At 38.3% G+C, this 20907-nt stretch overlaps 2 protein-coding genes across 3 annotated transcripts; one reads left to right on the top strand and one right to left on the bottom strand.

Annotated features, from left to right (window-relative positions):
• Nucleotides 1-2160: 2160 nt before the first annotated feature.
• On the top strand, nucleotides 2161-13815 carry LOC306866734 (treslin-like). 2 transcript variants are annotated; one of them, XM_079412039.1, is made up of 22 exons: nucleotides 2161-3220; nucleotides 3316-3568; nucleotides 4169-4395; nucleotides 4716-4941; nucleotides 5055-5199; nucleotides 6008-6144; nucleotides 6274-6465; nucleotides 6604-6749; nucleotides 7058-7158; nucleotides 8573-8663; nucleotides 8795-8877; nucleotides 8971-9198; nucleotides 9281-9368; nucleotides 9451-9535; nucleotides 9618-9755; nucleotides 9832-9922; nucleotides 10042-10100; nucleotides 10187-10321; nucleotides 10468-10613; nucleotides 10724-12755; nucleotides 12843-12956; nucleotides 13261-13815. In XM_079412039.1, exons 1-22 carry the CDS (start codon nucleotides 2528-2530, stop codon nucleotides 13356-13358), a joined length of 5508 nt encoding a protein of 1835 aa, XP_079268165.1. In that variant the 5' UTR covers nucleotides 2161-2527; the 3' UTR covers nucleotides 13359-13815. The 2 variants fall into 2 exon arrangements, with proteins under 2 accessions (XP_079268165.1, XP_079268166.1); XM_079412040.1 differs by having other exon boundaries at nucleotides 2181-3220; nucleotides 13264-13808.
• A 1034-nt stretch (nucleotides 13816-14849) lies between these two features.
• On the bottom strand, nucleotides 14850-20426 carry LOC306866717 (protein disulfide-isomerase A3-like). The gene is made up of 13 exons (XM_079412004.1): nucleotides 20087-20426; nucleotides 18934-19012; nucleotides 18191-18308; nucleotides 18001-18108; nucleotides 17756-17885; nucleotides 17531-17647; nucleotides 17292-17417; nucleotides 16358-16540; nucleotides 16164-16272; nucleotides 15937-16065; nucleotides 15769-15848; nucleotides 15591-15648; nucleotides 14850-15496 (listed from the first exon to the last, which is right to left on the bottom strand). Exons 1-13 carry the CDS (start codon nucleotides 20221-20223, stop codon nucleotides 15389-15391), a joined length of 1482 nt encoding a protein of 493 aa, XP_079268130.1. The 5' UTR covers nucleotides 20224-20426; the 3' UTR covers nucleotides 14850-15388.
• Nucleotides 20427-20907: the final 481 nt, after the last annotated feature.

Here is a 20907-nt window from a genome sequence, read left to right on the forward strand (position 1 = left end):
TGAATCAATTGTATTTTGCAATACATCCTCTTTGTGTTTGCGTCCTCAACTCAAATTATATGTATATAATCCTATTCTGTGAAGACTGTTTATTTCACTGTTGACATGGCAAAATAATTCAAGTGAGTGGGCTTGAAATGTGACTGAATCATAAGAGGAAAACAGTGACTCATGTTTACAGGCCAGTGTTTATTAAATATATTGCTAGTGACAAGTTTTGCTGATGGGCATGAATGATTAAATACTGAGGAAAAAAAGGATTTGTCAGTTTTCTTGAAAACTATTAGATCCACCTTCATGACATGGCACTCAACAGACGATCATAAGATTTTGGGACAATGGTACAAATAAGGAGTGTTTTACATTCATTTTCCTGCTCGTTCACCTGCTTTGCATCACTGAAAGTGTTACCTGTTCAAGGCTGCAAAAGTATTCGTTTGCTGAATCCCTGACCTATATTCTCATACGCCGTGAAGCAGAACCCTTAGGGCTTTGGGTCAGAACCAAAAGGCACATAACTGGAAGCGCTGTGTTGCCCTTGTTCTCCCATGTTTGTCTGTTTCTCTCATTGATCTGTCTTAAAATGATCAAGGATACTGAATGAGCAGAGGGTAACCTATTTACACGCTCTCATTTCCTCAAACCATCAATGAGTGCGGTTTGATGACATGCAAGAAATTATTAATATATGTGTCAGGGGAAACAAATAGATCGATACTTTTAGTGTGATTTATGGTGTTGTACATCAATTTTACCATATAAATAGCTGTCTAATTCCATTCTGTGTAGATGCAAGAATGTTTTTGATGCTGTAGAGTTTCTTACATTTGAGAGACTGTTGAAATTAATTTCAGATTGAAAATGTTTATCTAAAACCATTTTGTGTCTGAGATTATGACAGGGAACTTATCTGGGACTTCATGTGCTGCTGACATTTCCATTTTGTGTACCGACACAGAGATAACCTAGTTTGAGAGTTTTGTGCCAAAGCAAACAAGTCTATTCTCCAATGGATTGATGGGATGTAAAACCTTTCCTATTTTACTCTGCCCTTCAACCTGGAAGTCTCTTTACAGGAGCGGGGAAAAGTTTTGTGCTCATTGAAAATGATCAAATCTGGAGTCACTGACCTAATTATCCTTAATATTTTATTATAAAAAATGTATGTACTTAATGTACATATGATAAAAATTGGGCTTGTATAAAAAATAAAAAGGTCTGTGCTTTTATTCAGATTGTTTTACCTCCACTTTTGGTTTTGTGTATGGAGAAACACTAAAAGCAGCCGTGTTCCATGGTTATATTTTTTTAAACAATGTGTCTGGGCTAAAGAGCTATTTGTCGGCACAACTTGTTCTCTTTTATGTTTTTTTTTCCTTAACAGACCCAGTGACTAATGCTGTCTGGGCAACAAACTAAATTGTCTCGATCATCCAAAGATAAAAACATAAGAACTTCAATTTAACCCATAAAAGGTTTCTGCATCTTGAGTATACAGCCATCTGAGGATGGGGGTGAGACAGACCTCATTTCTGAGTAAAATGTATTAAAGGAGGTCCTTTCAAATGCTGTTTATGTGATATGGTATAAAAAAAAAAGAAAAAAAAGACGTCAACTCACCATATTTATCTAAAAATATGACCATGAGAAATAAGCAAGCCACTGTTCTTGAAGTCAATATCTCACTAATATCATTTACTCTTATTTTCATGAGAAGAACAAACTATGAAATGGGAAATTAAAGCAGTACAGAAATCTTTTATGTTGGATATTAAAACAAGAAATTGTAGTATTTGAGTCCACTAATGTGCATTGTTTTTAAAGTAGATTACTGTGATTGTTATACATACAATTGGCTATTTCCAAAGCATCAATTCAAAAGTTATAGCACAAAATATAAATACTCTAGTGGAAATTGGGATTAACAATAACACTGGTAATACATTAATAACTTAGACTTCTGTCCAGTAGATGCCAGTAACACATTAATAATGCTCTGCATACTAGGCACGAGAAGAAGCTCTTTTTATTGACGTGACTGTGGACCAATCACGGAGCGAGACACGATTGACGTCTTTGTATTTTTTTATTGCTGGAGCTCTCTGGTCCTATCACACGACGAGAAAGGAATGACGTTTTTAAAGTTCGTTCGCTCCAGCCAATGACATTCAACGAATTCTGAAGCGCGAAGAGTTTAAGGGAGAGAAGAGGACGATGGCTAACGGAAACTCTAAAGTGTAACAAAACAATACTTTTAAAATGCTATTTTTTTGTTTGTTTTTATAACTTTCCGTTATCATTAACCGTATGACTTAGTTCATTTTTAACAGTTTCGTGTTGTTTTAGCTCAACAGCGACAGGAATCATGACTCCTTCTGTTTCTTGGTTAGCGTTCAAATGCGTTTATTGACTTTTTAAAAGACGCGATGTCACGTTTAGTGTTTGTTTTCTTTGTCTAATCGACTTCTAAGCGTCTATACGTGTGATATTTGATCGCTGTTTGCATGGCAGCTCTTTAAATCCAGTTATGGCCTCTCAGAATGTAGTTTTTGCCATCGATGTGGATTATCGGCCAGAAGAGACCAACAGCACGGCTAGTGCCTATCAAAACCACCTCAAACAGTGGATACTAAGAGTCCTGCTCAGCTTGGGACACAAATATGGGCTGGAAAAAGTGCGATGGGGTTATAAATTCTTCCATTCGAGGACTGTGAAAAGTGCAACACTTCTAACCAGAGGATCTGATTTCAAGGAGCTCCAGGAGAAGGTGTTCAGTGACTTCGAAGAGGAGCTGCTTGTCAAATTCAGTGTGGAAGGAAAGTCACCCAAAAGTCGGGAAAAGTTCAACAAACTGAAACCCAGCCCGGCTAGTTGTGTCCAGAATGCCTTGAAAGAGATCCTTCTAGACTTCCAGTGGGACAGACCTGATCTAACATCTCCCACCAAGGTCACACTGAGACCAAGAAGGTCGAGTAGAAATGGCAGAACTAACGTTATCCCTCTGCAGGACTATGACATGTTAAGCGTTGACAAAAATGTCCTTTTTGTTGTGTCTGAATGTCCACGGTCCAAAGCAGAGTTGGAAGACTACTTGTCCATCCGTAGGGATGACAGTAGACTTCATAGAGACATACATGAGCAGGTGCTGCCCAAAGGTCTGATAGATATGCTTATGCAATGCAAAGTGTTGCTTCATTGGGCTGATTCAGGTATATTGAAGGTAAGTGGTGCTCTTATTGATTTCCTATGTATAATTTGGGTTTATTTCAATGTTTTTGACTGCAGTATGTTTTTTTGTTGTTGTTTTTTAACCAGGCTAATCATGTGGTGGAGGACTACACTGGCATGGAGACATTGGCAGATCGTCTTGGGCAGGTTGGTGGACGGGTTGTGCCCATGCTGTCTCCTTGTTTGCCATTGATGGACCAGCATTCTGATACAAGCCCTTCACTGGATTTGGGAATAGATGCCTTTCCTATAGATTCAACCAATTGCTACCTTCAGTTGTCAGAAAGAATGCACCAACAAGTCTTTCCTCCTTTGGGTGGATGTCTTTCCTGGATTGCAGGTAAATAATAAAATACAAACACACACAAGGACAAATAATCCTAGTTAGGATTTTTATGTTTTTGTAAAAAGTCTCTATGCTCACCAAGGCTGCATTTATGTGATAAAAAGGAAATATTGTGGGATATCATTACAATTTAAAATAATTGTTTTCCATTTTAATATATTCTTCCATGTAATTCATTATTTCTGAAGGCAAAGTTTTGATCAATTTATTGCATCCTTGCTTAGTAAAAGTATTATTTGTAAATCTTACAAACTTTTGAATAGTAGTTGATCACATTTTTCACAAAAATACTAAGCAGCACAAACAAACACATTTTCTTGAGCAGCAAATTAATATATTAGAATGATTTCTGAAGGATCTTGTGACACTGAAGACTGGAACAATGGCTTTATAGTTTATATATGTATAATATAAATGTATGTGTATAATATATCTATTCCCCAGATAGATAGATAGATAGATAGATAGATAGATAGATATAAAGAAAGTATTAGGCCTAATTATAATTAATAAATAGTTGAATTTCAGCTTCAACTTTTTATTTTACCTAATTTTTTGAAAATGATCAGTGATTTCTAAATTTTTTTGTGGCAGATGGGAACAAGTGTTCCTATAGTGTGACTCTGGAGCCGGTATCATGCTGGCAGAGGTTTCTGCGAGCTCCTGTGGATGTGGTTCTCCGAGGTGTCCTGCAAGACCTGGACACCATCTCCCTCTCACGTTCAGCCTCTGAGAGCTGGATAATTCAGTGCACAGATGCTGAACAGGGTCAGGAGGCTTTTCAGTACTTAAAGCAGTTGTCTACTGGAGGATCTGCTATGGTAAAATGACTTAATCTGTTATGTTGTTTTATAATAGGATGGTTCCAGCTGTGAAATATGATTGCAGTCACATGCAATGCTGTTTTGTAATAGCTAAAATATATATATATATACACGTGCTCCATATCTATGCCTTTGGTCCTTACACGGTTATAGATCCTTATTGTAATGCATGGACTTTTGATTTGTGTTTGTAAGTGTTCTGTAAGTGTTTACATTGTGCAAAGATAAAAGCAATAAGAATTTATTGTCCATGGGTGGGTAATTTCAGTGCAAAAATATGGCGAAATTTTGTTTTTTTTTTTTCATTTTTGGCACAGCTAGCAGAAGTGAATGAAGGAGGTGTGGTGTGTTCAGCGGTGCTGTCGGTACTCTCCTCCTGTACGGCTCAACTCACTGTCCTTCAGCCTCTGGTTACGCAGGAAGACCAGCTTCTGCCCACACACGTTGTTTCCTTGGACACCACAGACCTCTCCAGTGACCTACCTGATGTTGTCAGCAGTGTTCTCAATGTCATGTATGACATAGAGGATGAGGATTGCTCAGGTGTTTGTTTTTTCTGAAATAATCAGTTTTTTTTGTGCCTTGTGCATAGAAACAGACAAACACAACCTTAAAGTTTTGATCCTAACCTTAAAAAAAATTGTTGCGGTTTCCAGATCAAGTAAAGTTGCCATTTGTTCCTGACTGGGCCAATCAAGAGCTCAAGCAGGGGTCTTGTTTAAGGAGAAATGGGCTGGTAGAGGGATGGTTTCCTTTGTCTGACCAATCAGGAATCAGCTGCCATTTAATGGAATCAATGAGGTTTGGAATCTTTCACTCGTGTTTTATTTGACAAGATTAGGGCTGCACAATAACAGATAAACTGAAAATCGTTATTATCATATGAGAAATTTATTTTTACTTTGCATTATTGTACATTCAGTAAGCAAAAATCAAGAGAATGTCAACTTGTATACACGGTTTAATTTCCTTCATGTAATTTCATGATTTATTAGATTTAGTTTTCAGATCATCAGCACTTTTTTCTTATTGAAATGAAAGTGCGTAGTAGCCAGATTGGTGAGATTAATTGATACTGGACAGAATGTGTTTCCATTGAAAAGAAAACCTCTGACTGAAGGATTTAATTTCTTGATATCTGGCAACCCTGAACATTACGGCTTGTGGAGGCTTGTTACCAATGAAAGATAATGCAAATGTCAAATGAAACTATAAATCATATTTTAATCTAAATATATTTTAAAAATATTATTGAACTGCTCTAATATTAATGCATGTAGACAACAATTTTATTTAGTAGGATCTCAAAGACTTTTTAAAAAGCTCTTTCCTGAAAATGTATAGTAATTTTTCTCATATGTACATTTAAAGCATCTTGTGTAATTACAATCTGTTGTATTTTTCTATTTTATTTTTCTTGTTTTGTTTTATTGTATATTTACAGCTACTATGTAACTGATAGAAAATGCACAACACAACTCCTGCCATGAAAACCTCAGCTGCTGACGTGGTGTTAAAATTCGAAAATTCAAAATTGTCAAAAGGACACCTATTATATTTGTCATGGGCTATTTTTATTCTGGTACTAAAAGACCTCTTACCTGTACAGGCTCCTGCATGCGGCTCCAGAGGAAGAGGAGAGGGAAGAGGAGTATTTAGATACTCAGCAGGAGATCACCAGCAGTCTCTCAGAGCTCTATCAGAGCAGCACAGCTATATCCAGTGGCAACCTGAGGTCCAAAAAACGTGAGTACAAAATGGTACTCGATGAAGTAATTGATGCATCATAAAATTTTCTAAATACTTTCAGTGATTTTGTTTGCCTGTATCATGAGCACACAACAATGATTTTTGGCCTAATTTGCTCTTTTTCAGGAGGTACACAATGCACACCAGTGAGGCAGAAGATGAAGACTATGAGTCGCTCTCTACAGATGCTGAATTTTGTTCGCTTGAATGTGAAAGCTCAAAAGACTCAGGGTGATAGCAGCTCTGCTGGATCTGCCAAAGGAGCTGAAAAAGTGGGCAAGAGATGCTCTGGGGATCGGACCAAGCCTGGCCTTTTGCGTGAGTATTGAGTCATTTAAAAAAGCCTTAAGTTATAATGTCCAAGGTTTAGGATCTCCATGAAGTAAAAACAGGACTGCTTTTTAACTTTTTTGTAAATAAATTGTTAATGATGATGTTCAACCCTAACCCTAACAGATTTCAACAGTGAGGAAGAGCTGCTCTCCCACCTGGGACTCACTTATCAGAAAGCTGTGGAGAACAGATCCGTGTCTGTTCCTTCTCAAGTCCAGGATATGCTTTCTGTTGTTAAGGCATTCATCAAAACTAACACTGATGTGGAGGTGAGTCAGAGGAACACGTACTTTAAAATCATACAGCTGTGTTGGCTGGGTGCAGGCAACTGCAAAACATGGTCTCCATGCACATGTTTATAATGAACTCTGTTCGCCCTTCTAAAAGATCCTAGTTTAATTAGTTAATTTTGTGTTTGTAATGTTAATATATATGCTTCTAAGAGATGTGTATTGTTGAGATGGTGGTTTATTGTATCATATTAGTTTAGTGAGGAAGAAAGTCATGTAATCATTTAGGAAAACTGATATGCAACTAGTGTTTTTTTTTTTTTTAAATTGTAACCATTTCTCACCAGGCTTCATTCTTGGGCTTGGTGCAGAACCATCTGTTGAAATCCTCTCAGGCTATTCGTCAGCTTTACGGAAATTCTTCAGATGAAGAGAGTAAAATCAGGGAGTAAGTATTCAGAATAGGGGTGGGCGATATGGAAAAAATATCATATCACAATATTTTTTTAGAAATTTCACGATTTTATCATTATTCTTTGTCATGTTGGTTTGAATATTTTGTCTGAGCAGTACAGCCAAACTAATTTCCTTATTATAAAGACAAATCCTTTCAAGGTAACAAAATATAAAAAGAATGGTGGATATTTAGGCCAAAGTGGGCGAAGATGAACATCTTTATTATTTTATCTTTGTTATTAAAAAATAAGAACAAAGATACCCATTAAAAATACACATAATATACAAATAATACAAACAGTGTTTAATTTTCAGGTACAATAGGCATAATTAGCAGGAGCATTCAAGAAATTGAATGAACAAATATAAAAATAAAATGCTATATATATTGATTCCTGATCTTTTTTCAGTCAAGAGTAGCGAGTTTTTCTTCTCTTTGTGTTTTGTTTTAACATTAAAGAATAAAAATTCTTTCATAGTGTTTTATATTTATTCCATCATTTACTCACTCAAAATTAGTTTTAAACCTGAATGAGTTTCTTTATTCTGCTGAACATACATGCCATTTTGAAGAACGTGGAAAACCAAACAGTTGCTAGTCCACAGTGACTTCCATAGTATTTTTTTTTTCCTACTATCAAAGTTAGCGTGGACCAGCAACTGTTTAGTTGCCCACATTCTTGAAAATGTCTTCTTTTGTGTTCAGCACATGAAAGAAATTAATACAGGTTTGGGACAACATGTGAGTGAGTAAATGACAGAAATTAAATTTTAGGGTGAACTATACCTTTAATAACAGTCGGCTGCATGTTTAGTTCTGTCCCTTTTAAGACCTGCACGCATCAAATATACAGGCACGCAATCCGTTTTACTCTCAACTGTTTACTTTCATTTTAGACATAACCAACTGAGTCTATATGTAAACCTTGTGTGTTTTGACAGTGTTAGCTCAAAAGATAACTTGGTTGAGTAATCAGGTGCTGTTAGACAGCCTTTTTAGTTTGCACGCTTCGGGTGTACGGGCTCAGAAAAAGCGCACGTCAGACCAGCGCTTGAATGAAAAGTTTAACCGCCAAGGCTAATAACACACGTAAATAATGTATGTTTGTGATTGCGAATAAGTGCAGTGTCCCACGAGAGTAACTCTACCACTGAGTTAACATTAAATGGATGTGGCGTTGTACAGTATATAGAGACGGAGGCTTCAGAACTGCAACTGACAGAGTGTGCGCTGTAGCACGATAAAAAGCAGATCGTGGAGACATTTTTATCGTCCACGATCAAAAATCGTAATATTGCAAACCCCTAATTCAGACCAAATTAAATCAATGTCCAGATGAATTGACAGTAAGCTTGGAACTTTTTTATAACGGTAATGGACTCACAAATCATTATTCTTTATACAGATGCCAGCTGCAAGCAGTTCTCAGACTTGAATTGTGCAGACAGCCAGAACAACAAGAAGACGAGGAGGTTGTGGAACAAAGAGTTGAGGATGTAAGGAGGCGATCAACCTTTAAAACCTCAATGTCATAACCAATACTTTAAATTTAATTTTATGCAGAAATCTTCTGTGGTTTGTGGTTGTTAAATATGATGTTGGTAATTTTTTATAAACTCCTTTCAAGGTGGCTGATATGCTCCGGATTATCTCCCGGAGTAAAGATACTGTTTACTTATCCAAATTCATTCAGGATGAAGTTCTGCCAGTGTAAGTTATCAGCAACTCAGGAATATTCATGAAAATGCAAATTGTATCCAAACACAATTAATAAGATGGGATCTCTGATATGGTATCTCTCAGGTTCCTGGACAGCATCCCTAAAGTCCTGGCAGATGTCTACCACAGTTTAGGAACTCAGTTGCCTGAGGCGCTTGTTGCTGTCCTGCCCTCTGACTTCTTCAGTGATGAGTCGATGGCTAAGGACAGTGTGTCTATGAGTCCTTCACCTTTCTCTGCCACACAGAGCAATGTATCTAGTGTCGGAGAACATCTGGAGGAACTCCGCAATCGCTCTGCTAAAAAGAGGAGGTGATTGTCATAGAAAAGAATGTGATTATATCAAGTGCTTTGTGTGTGAAGTGGTCAAATAAACTCTTTTGTCTTTTTGCAGACAGAACATGCTCACACGCCACAAAAGCATGACTGAGGCTCCTCAGGCACTTCGACAGATAGAAATGCCAAGAAAGTCCACACGGCTGGTGAGATTTCTTAATTTTTATTCTATTACTTTCCGTCTTGTCACAAGAACTAAAATACTAACTTGCCTATTTTGGAATACAGGCAAAGCCGAAAATCTGTGTCCCCGTAGAAAAACCTGCTGTGGAAGAACCACTGCCACCGCCACCTCCAAAGCAAGCAGTTCAAGGTAATTGGCCCATTCCATTTTAATCTTCATGCTGTCCTATAAAGTTGTGATCTGTTGTTGCACCTTTTTCTTCTGTGCACAGAGGTAACAAAGGTAAGGAGAAATCTTTTCAACCAAGTGGCCGTGTCGCCCTTAAAGAAGGCCAAAATGCCACGGAGCCAGTCTGTGTCGGCAGTAGAGGGACTTAAGAAACGCAAGCATTCACATATGGATGATGATGGTAAATTTTATTTTTGATACTGAGAGATTGTTTAATGTAGTGTGTGAACTTGAACCTTAAAACTTTTAAATTTCAGAACGACACACTCTTCTGACAAAGAAAGTATCTGAAACACCACTGCATAAACAGGTGTCCAATCGTTTTCTTCACCGGCAAAGGACTGGCAGGTGAGTCCAGTTTCCTGATTTTTAAGTTGCTGTAATATTTGTTCACTGATGCTTGACAGTTGTAAGGGATCCGGTTTGAAATTAAATCTTTTGTATTTCTCTTGCTTTCTTTGTCACAGAAGATCTGGAGAATCTAATGTGTGCATTATTGAAGAGTCTCCTGTCAAACCAACTGCTGGTTAGTGTATAAGATTTTTCCACAATGTTAAACATAGAAAGACCACTTGCTAATAGGAAGTACTCCAATAAATAATTTGTTCTTAGACTTGAGGAGGAGCCCAAGAATTAAAAGCCTTACCAGAAGACATTCCAGTTTGTTCTATTCAAGCTCACAGCCACGTTCCCGAAACCTGGACCGTGCCATCTCCTCCTCTCAACTCTGCCACTCTGAGGGTAAAGGTGAGCAGGAAATAGTGAAAGTGTCTCAGTGACACAGTTAAAATAGATGTTATTAAGCTTCTGGACATAAAATTGTTTATTTTTTGAACATACTGTGAAGGTGTATGCAGGTGCATTCTCAAAGTAGCCTTGTATTCATTTTGCAGGAGGATTCAATGTTAGTTCTGTTAGTTCGCCAGTTCGGCTTCTTTTTGGTGCTACCCAGTCCCCTTGTCACCTACGTCACACTACAGCATCCTCCTCAGAATATCAAGGCAGCAAAGAGTTGTCACTTAGGTCTGCAGTTTTTGAGGTAATATCCCTTTCAGTTTACCGTTAATTAAAATATGAAATGTTGAAAGAGTATTGAGCATATAAGTCCTGCCATCTATTTTGCATTAATCGGATACATTTATTTTGCAGAATCAAAATAAAACTCCACAGAAATTAAGATCTGATCCAGTAGGATCTGTAGTTGGGTGCAGAACCTCTCGGTCCCCAAGAACTCCAAACCAGACAGTTGGAGAGAATGGGATGACCCTGCGAGGGAGCCCTTATCGATCACCTGCTACGAAGAGTCTAGTGGTAGAGACACCCAAGAAAAGCCCACTCAAGGGGATACTCAAGACCCCAATGAAAAACCTCTTGGATTGTGTTTCTCCTAATGGCGCTTGGCTGAGGAGCCCAACTGGTAGAACGCCAAATAAGAGTGTGACATGGTCTCCATCTCCGCGGAAACATCTGTCAGAAAACCCAATCAATGTGCCAGTGTCTCCGATGTTTACAAAAAGATGCTCACCAATGCTGCTTACACCTGGCAAGAAAAGCAGCCCAGAGGAAAGAAATGTTTTCAAAACACCTGACAAGGTGCCCCAAAGGAAATCCAAGGCATCTCCTGGAACGATGCCTAGGACACTTGAAATCCTTGGAAATGTTGATCCAGAAACATCTCGGTCCTTTACGAGATCGGGAAAGATGAGGAGGACACTGAGCTTACCTTGCAAGATTACCGAAAAATCTGGCGAATTTGCTTCCATTGATTCACAAGAATCTGATTCCGGGCCATTTCCTCTCTGTGCTTCACCATTAAAACCAAATATACAAACTCCCGCAAAAAGCCCCAGCCTAACACACAGGATGTGCACTCGCTTTGGTAGAACACCTGTAAAAGAGTCTTTGTTGCCTCCTGAAAAGTCTCGAGACATTGTGGGATCCAACCCTTCACCTCGTAAAGGTCTGTCTGCAGCAAAATTAAGTGCATCACCGTCCTCTGGTCTTCCTAGATCACACATCCACCGTCAAAGTAGTTCACCCACTAGTAATATGGGAGAATTTCCACAGGATAACAAAATGATTGGGCAAAACGAGATCAACCATGGAAAAGCAGAAGAGGCTTCAACTTCAGACTCCCAGCAGTTTGATTGCTCTGAATTCAGCATTACCACAGATGATGAAAGCATTGATATATCTGAGGCCTCAGTGGTGAAGACCGAACTCACAGGGGGCATTAAGATGAATATCGCTTTCTCAAGGAAACCCTCTAGATCCTCAGAGGTTTTCAAATTTAAGGGAAAACAAGCCACCCCCGACATTACCACGCCGAGCCGAAGTTATGGCTTCCGTCAAACTCCAGACCGGCGCCAACGAGAAGCGGAAGCACGTCTTGGATACTCCTCGGGAACACCAAAGATCTCCATCCCAAGAACAAGGCGAACTCCTGCGTGTGGAAACAAGTCCACTCCTCAACCACTTACTTATGAAGTAGAGATGGAGATGCAGGCATCAGGCCTGCCTAAGCTAAAGTTAAGAAGGACCGATTCTTTCAATGCAGGTGAAGCACCTAGTAGTGCAACAAAGGGCGTAACTTCACATCTTGTGCACCATAACATGTCAAATGTGAAGGTGCCACAGGTCGAAAGCCCTCTTGCACAATGTTCTAGACATCCTGGCTGCATATCACCATCACTCTGCAGTCGAGGAACCCCTGCCAAATGTACACCTGGGAAGGGTGTACAGACATACATATGTCAGTCGATCACTCCCACGCATTACCCGTCAAGTAGCCAATCCCCATTGGCGTCCCCACTGACTCCGTCTCCTCAAAGCAGAGGATGGTCAACCCCGGAGAACCTCATTAGTTGGCCTCGTAAGAAAAGAGCTCGGATTGAGGCTTGCGGGAGCAAAGAGCAGGTCATCAAAGGGGTCCCACTCCTGGAAAAGCCTGGGGTGTTGGAGGACCCAGAACTTGAAGGTGTTTTCCATATTCAAGGGGTGGAAGAACTCAAGGAGTCGCTGAGCACCCCAGTCAGTCAAAGAAAACTGGGTTTGAGATCAAGCCAGGTTATAGACCATCAGTGCTCACCGGAAGGCATGGATTGGACTGAGACTGTGGTTCAAGAGTGTGATGATAGAGACCCTACAAAGTCTGAACAGTTTGCACGAATGGGCAGAAAAGGTACAGTAAAGCTTGTGTGCAATTCATAGCTTGTTCCTTGTGTTTCTGTAACTTGTTTGTAAACGTTGTGGCTTGAATCTCTTTCAGTGGACACCCCTAAAGTAAAGAAACCTGTGTCGGCCAGTGGAATCTTCGCTCTCACGCAATCACCTCTGTTATACAAGAAATCAACTGTATTCAGTGAAACAACACAAACTAATGGTGAGACAATGAAAAGTGTATGTAGAGCTATAGGTCATAGTAGATGCCTTAATTAGACATTTTCAGCATTATTTGCTTCAAATTAGACATGCATTTTCTTGTTGGAGCTCTGGTGTAGCACTTATTACATGTGCTTCGATACATTTAGCTTTGGTGCTCATGCAGATTGCAAAATATGTGCTCTGATCTCTGTTGTCTTCTAATAGTTATCTGAATAAAATTAGCAAAATGTGAGGAAAATATCAGATCAGGTTTTGTTCATTTGAAGTGTTTGTTAATAATAACAATTTATACTTTCTCCCAGCAGGATCAAAGTCTAAGCTGGATATCTCTCCTCTTTGCCAGCAGAGAAGGCGAAGGACACCTAGTAGGACTTACAGCCGAAAGAAACTTCTAGACTAAGTCTGTCATTACAAAAAGTACTTTTGGTTGCCTTGTCTTGCACTGTTCCTTTTAGAAAAACAAAAGCTTTTTATAACAGTTTTATTGTCTGTTTTAGCTAACTTTATTCTCATTTGCTTGTGTAATAATGCATTACCCAATATTGTATATTTTGTATTATACAAACACTACACTATATGTCATATGGCATCAGTTAAGTACAGCATAGCAAGTTTTAACTGGTCTGAGCATTTATTGTAAAAAATAAGGTGGAAACATTTTTCTTTTGCTTTTTTCAGTCTAATGAAATCAAGCTTTAATTACTCTTGTTTGTTAGTGATTTATTTGTGCTGCTTGTTCTGTTTTTTTATTGAAGCATGTTTCTTAACAGTTTGGCAGCTCGCTCGCGACATCTTTGTCAATGTGAAATGTAAATGTAAACAGATTATTTTAATAAAGACTGTTGTTCTTAAACCTCCGCATGCCACTTGAATCAATGCAGGTGTTAGTAATATAGCTACACATTTAATAGCCAGCTTAAAAAGCCAGGTGAAATGTTTCACGTAGAAGGGGTTATTAGTCGTGATGCTAATATCGCAGTTGTGTTTGTGCTTAATGTTTGCCAGTAAAAGAAAATTATGCATCTGATATATAGGACTTGCAGTTTGCCATCGGGTAGGTTTAAAACTATGGGTCAACTACTGCTAAATGAACTAAACCAGTTGATGCCAAAACCAAATGTGGTACCTCAGAATTTTCTTGCCTGATGGCAAGTTGCATAAACCTGTGACTGCCAATAACGTAACAGGTTTTTGCTGTGATTTGCAATTTGGACGAGTCAATGCTAGTTGCCGAAATTCAGTGCACGTCTGCAGATTTTGACTTAATATTGATTTCTTCCAGTTGGAGGATATTTAACATGTTTGATATTTTGATCTAATTTTAGAACACATTTCATTTGTCACGTGTCTCCTAGTTTCTGTGCGAAGTCTGGTAGTGAGTGATCCTCAGTTGTTTTGTTTATGGTGCTCTATAACTATTTATGTAGTTGACACGTATATGATGCCTAGTGTTCAGATTTTAAAGTTGCGTATTCCAACTTGGCCTCTCTTGAAAGAATCAGTTTCTCATGTGCATTGCTATAGCACCATGTGGATCTGTTTCCAGTTCCATTTCATTTAAGTATAATACCATGAAAAACCTGCTTAGTTATGCTTTAGAGAAATATGCTTGGCATTTTTTGACGGTTAAGATTTGTCTTCCTGATAAATCAAACTGATAAACGCGAACAAAAGTGATTTACAAAAGTGAGCATCACTTGAAATATGATCACATGTAACAACAGCTCTACAACCTGAGGAACATCCTGGGAAAACTGCTGAAAACATTTCATAAGTCTTTAGATGCTTATCTTTAGCTTCTACAGCTTTTTATAATTCTGGAACAAATATATCAACAAATGTCACAAAAGTTCTTAAAGCAGTGAGACAGATTAGGATATGGTCAATTTTTGATTAAAACATACCAATGGCTGAAAGCATTTTATTCATGGTGGTACAAGATTCACAGTTCTCTTGAATGGAACTGCATATCTACAAGTTCGTTGCAGCTGCAACAAGCAATCATTGTAATAAATTTAATGAAAAAAGGTTCAAACCAGCACAATTGTAGGTTTAGTGGGCCTTTTATTTCACAATCCTTCCATACGTACAAAAAAAAAAAAAGAAAAACACATGGTACAAAAAAAGAAAAATAATTCACCAAATCCCCCTTTTCCATGAGAAAGAAACATGTAGAATTGGTCTCAAAAGTGCATCTCTCCAAGGTACGGTGTAGGGAAAACAATCTCAATTTGACAGATCTGTACCTCTTTCACTTATCTAAAAATCACACAGTCTGGCCATCACAACCTTCCACAGTGTTCCCAGAGCAGCAGGCCCAAGAGCGGGCCGACATTGTGACGTGGGTCAGAGCACTTGCTTCACTAAAGATTGGAATATAATTTACATCTCCTGCAAAAATTCCCTCCTTGCTTGTTGGGCTGTGATGGTTTATAACTCAGACTTCTTCTTAGATTTCTTCTCATCCTCTTGCACCACCACGGTGTTTGTGGCCTCTCTTTTCAGGTAGGAAATAAAGTCGCTGACTTCACGACCTCCCTGATGGTCAAACAGGACTGATTACATTCACATTTCTTGGTAGAATGAACACTGAAGTTTAGATTTAAAAAAAATTTAAATAGAAAACACAAACCTCGTATTTCTTTGGATTTTGCTTCTGACCAGCAGGGGAGAAATAGATTGTGGGGAATCTGAAAGCGAAAGCGTCAGATTGTGAGTAAACCAATTAGCAACAAATCAAATAACTTGTACGTCACAGAAAAAGCACTAGCATAATTTTGGCAGGAAAAAGATGGATAGTCACTACATACCCTCTAACTTCATACAGAGAGGGGACATCATTAGCGGTGGCATCCATCTTTGCGATGACAATGTTTGGATTGTCAGAAAGCTGTAAAATAAAAGATAATATTTATGAAATAACCATTGAGGTCAATATTTCATAGCCAACAATACAACATCAAGCTCTAAAAACGTACCTTCTCTCCGAGTTCTTTGTATTTAGGCTCCAGGCTCTTGCAGTGTCCACACCAGGGGGCGTAAAACTCAATGAGAACGTCTTTGCTCTCGTCATTTACAATTGAGTCAAAGTTCTCAGCCACAATAACCTGGAATAAGAAGGACGAAGTTCCAGGTTATATGAACTAGTATTTAAAATCTAATTATATTAAAAAAATATATGCGGAAACAAAATTGTCTGACGCACCTTCACAGGGCCATCGTTGTTCTCAGGAATAGGCTCTGATTTAAGGTAACGCTTCAGGTTTCCATCAAAATAATCCTGCAGGAACTTTTCCAAGGCCTTTCCATCACGACTGCAGACAAAAAAGGATTGTTTTTTTTTGCTGCTTAAAACAAAGGTCCTTTGTATAAGCGAGAGAGAAAAAAAAAAAACCTTACGAGAACTCCTCCTTCATGACGTATTTGTCTCCCTTGGCAGTACGGATGCCGACAAGAGGCAGCTCTCCACTGCTGCCATCCAGACCCAGCTCAGACACGTCATGGCTAAAGCTGTTCTTATTGGCCACAGCGAAGCTGAGCTTCTTCCCCTGATCCAGGAAGCTCTTAGCCACCTTCATTACCCTGGAGACACACACACACAAGGACAATAAGAGTCTGATCTCAGATCACCATTTAAACACACTGCTTCACTAAAATGTAAGATTCTATAAATTCATGTATAAAAATGTATAGAATTAATGTTTGATAACACTTTAACAGAGAAAAAAATACTTCCATAAATGGAAAAATTTACATTCAGTATTAAAAAGAAATTCATAATGTATTATTATTATTATATCATTAATGTAATATTTTACAACTTTTCCAAACTTGAGCAAGAAAATGAGTAAATATAACTTTTTAAATAAATTGATTTAAATTACAGCATTTTATATATATATATATATATAAATATATAAAACACGTTGGTTTTTGTGGTTTATGGGGACTCCATAGGCGTAATGGTTGTTATACAGAACAAACTGTGTGTGCTATTGCCCTACATCAACCCTACACCTAAACTTAGCCCTCACAGGACACTTTGTGCATTTTTAGATTTTCAAAAAAACACCATTTAGTATGTTTAAGCCTTTTGAATTACGGGGACATAGGCAGTGTCCTCATAAACCACCTTCATATTGTAATACCTCTGTCATACCCATGTCATTATACAAATTTGTGTCCTCATAAACCACATAAACATGCGCGCACACACACACACACACACACACAATTTCCATAGTACTTGAAATCTACTGAAAATCTACGCAACTTCTATGTACATAAATTTCAATTCCCCTGAAACAAACAAATGTGCAAAATAGAGTTCTACCTGTTCCTCCAGTAGTTGGAACCCTTGGGGTTCTTCTCATAATCCACATCATAGTAGGCCACCAGCAAGTCTTTGCCTTTCAGCTGGTCTTTGTTGTCATCATTCATGTGGGGACACATGCCAAAACTGTCATATGGGAAGAAAAAAAAAAAAAAAAAACCTTTAATATTACATATTCAACCACCATCAGACAAACTAATAGTAAACAATGCAGATAGTGATCATAAGCTGAAACGTACATGTTATCCTGAATAAACTTCTTGATCTTGGCGCTTGTGAATTTGTCCTCAGTGAATTTCACACTGCCATCTTCAAATTTGTTGCTGAGAACAGGTGGTCGGAACAAAATAATGCCCCTGCAACACGTATAAAAAAAAAAAAAAAAAAAAAAAAAATTAGAAACAGGATGAATTTCTCTGCAAAACTGAAACCAAAATCACTAGGAACATAAAAATGCCACATACTCTCCATCAATGTCATGCTTCTTCAATAAGTCCTCTACGTTAGTGTGGGCAAAACGGTAGGACTCTCTTAAAGCGCTGGCAGCCTTCAGGAACTCTCCCTGAGCAGCACTTCCTCCATCAGCGAAGAATCCTGGACACATGGGTAACAATTACATATAGTCAAGAGCACTGGTGCAAAAAAGTAATACAGTACAATCAGGTCTTATATGAGACAGTAAACGTTCCTGTACAATACCATCACTTACCCACAACACTAGCATCACGGTCCCCAACGTACTTCTGAAATTCAGCCTCACTTTTGAGCTCCACAGATGCTGGACCTGCCTGCTTCTTCAGGTGGCTAACAATTCCATCTGTTGGATTAAAGAAGAAACAAAGACATTAACATCTGATGAAGAAACTACATACGGCATCACACAAGATACAAGAACACACCTGCTGTCCTGGGACCGTCGTAGCTACCAGAGTCCTCTCCGTCTCTGAAAATCTTTAGGGTTGGGTATCCGCTCACGCCATATTTGCCGCACACGTTGGAATTGGCGGTACAGTCCACCTAGATCATGTTAGAGAAGAACATTAAGAGCAATCCTCCCCCAGACCCAAGTCAACTGAAAAGAAAGTACACTACAGTATACTTTTAGCATACGCAAATAATAAAAGAATATGTTGTGTGAGTAGAAGTGTGAAAAGAATGCAATGTTTTTGAAGACTTTTGCATGCTATTTGCAATTAAAGGGACAGTTCACCCAAAACGTTACTCACCCTAAAGTTGTTGGTTACCAAACAGTTACTGGTAGCCTTTGACTTCAATAGAATTTTTCCCCATACTATCGAAGTCAGTAGCTACCAGCAATTGTTTGGTAACAACTTCTGGGTGAGTAAATGACAGAATTTTCATTTTGGGGGTGAAATTATATTTTGGCATTACTAAAAAGTGAACTTAAATTTAAGAAACGTTATCTTTAAGTACACTTAAGTGTCTTTTTATTTGAGTAATATTATGTTATCTGTACACTACAAGTGCACATTGAGTACTTAAGTGCACTTTTTCAAGTCCAAATCATTTCAAACAGGTCTTCAAAAAATATAGCAACCTGAAAAATATGAAAGTCTATAATGAGACAATGTAAAATGTATTCTAGATAAATTTGCAGGGTTTGCTAACCAATTGCTAATACCTTAGCAATTGGGACGATGCCTTTTAGTCGAGTGGCGGCTGCCTCATACTCAGGGGCAAGACGTTTGCAATGGCCACACCTAAAAGTGAAGATGACACATGAGGTTTATTACTTTGAAAAATTAGTCTTCTATACACTCATGAGAGATTGGTGGATTTCTGGCTTTCATTCGAACCAAAATGTCTTTATAACAAAAAAATAAAATAATTAAAATAAATATATATATATATATATATATATATATATATTTTTTTTTTTTTTTTTTTTTCAATCATTGATAAATTAAGTCTGAAGTTAGTCAGTAATACTGAACTACGTAATCTGCGTCAGCCAATCACACACGGCCAGCGAAACTTCATCGACCAATCAAAACGTTACAACGGAGGGCCTCCGAGCCTCCAAACATCATTGTTACGGCCCTCATCTGCGATTTCTATCTGATAAACTTTCTATATCCGCAACTTAAGACAAATATTAAACCGGTTTCGACACACTTTGAGGTTTAATTCTGTAAACCTTCACAAAGAGCGCAAACAACCACTAACGTTGGCCTTCATGTGCAGAGTGCAAGTTCTTAAAGAGACAGCTGACCTGAAAATGAGAATTTATTATCAGTCACTCATGTGGACTCATAACAGTATGACTTTCTTTAGCCCCACATAACATATTAAGAGACGTTATGCAGAATGTGAGCGACTGACAGGCAACTAATCCACTGCATAGCATTAGCAAATAAGAGAAAAAGCTACAAACAGGAAGTGACTGATATAATTAGTTTCGTCCACAACTATGGAGTTGCATGGATTCATTCTGATCCCAACGAGCGTTTAAAAGTCCTTATCACTCCATATACATTCCCAGAATCCTTATTAGCATCTCACGACCTTGCATACTAGAATAGAAAAGCTGCTGGTGCATTTACTTTCGCTTTAGCAAACGAGCTTTGCAGTGTTATTCAAAGCCTTGATCATGCACGCAGTTCACTAATACTACATTATAGGGTAGGTATCTAGAAAAAAGCTTAATAATTATATTTATAATTATTATTAATTATCTAGAGTAAGCGCTAATGCACCAAATTTTCTAAATGGAGAGATTTTCTAAATTGCATGAAGAAAAGATCGCTTAAAAGCCAGAATCGTCACACACTCACCAGGGTGCGAAGAACTCCACCAGAATAAGGTCATGATCTCCGATTTTGGTGTCGAAATCATCATCTGTGTACTCCAGCACATCACTCGCGCGCGCGGCCGCTGCAAAAGCAGCGATAAACAGCACACCCAGCATCATTTCAAACCCTTTTCAGTGCAAAAGTGAAGGGAATGTTAAATATCCCGGTAACCCTCAATTAATTGCTTCTATTTGAGGTTTTGTTGCGAAAGGAAGGATTGCCCAAAAGAAAGGCCCGCTGGATCTAGCACCCCGCACTCAATGAAAGAGAAAGCGCAGACGGATGTGCAAACCGGAGCTCTTCAAAGTAACCAAAGTGTGGCATCTCACTATTGGATTTTCAGCAGCGTCATGCTGTTGCAATCAGCCAATCAGAACTCGGGAAACACACACTTCCGGGTGGGGAAATCGTCTTTGCAGGATACAAGGGAAAATAGTTTTGTTGGTTGCTAAAGTATACTATGTCTAAACTGTACAACACAGAAGATTCTAGGTCACTTATCAAATGACTAAATTTGTGAAATGAACTCCATGATGTCACATGCCATGTGGATCATTCTCAAATCATGCTAAAAACCATGATTTTTTTTATAAAAAAAACTGTATTCAACACAAAATGCAAAAAAAATACATTTTATTAGTGCTCTCAGACTTCACAATAATTATTCAGCAATTATGCTAGGTTATGTGTATTTTTTTTCTTTTCCAGCTATTTACAATCAGAACTAGCAACGATGCATTCGTGAATGAATCAGTTCATCTATTCGATTTATTCGATTCACTCACACACTGAATAGAGCAAGT

Source organism: Barbus barbus, assembly GCF_936440315.1.
Source record: "Barbus barbus genome assembly, chromosome: 48".
NCBI lineage: Eukaryota > Metazoa > Chordata > Actinopteri > Cypriniformes > Cyprinidae > Barbus > Barbus barbus.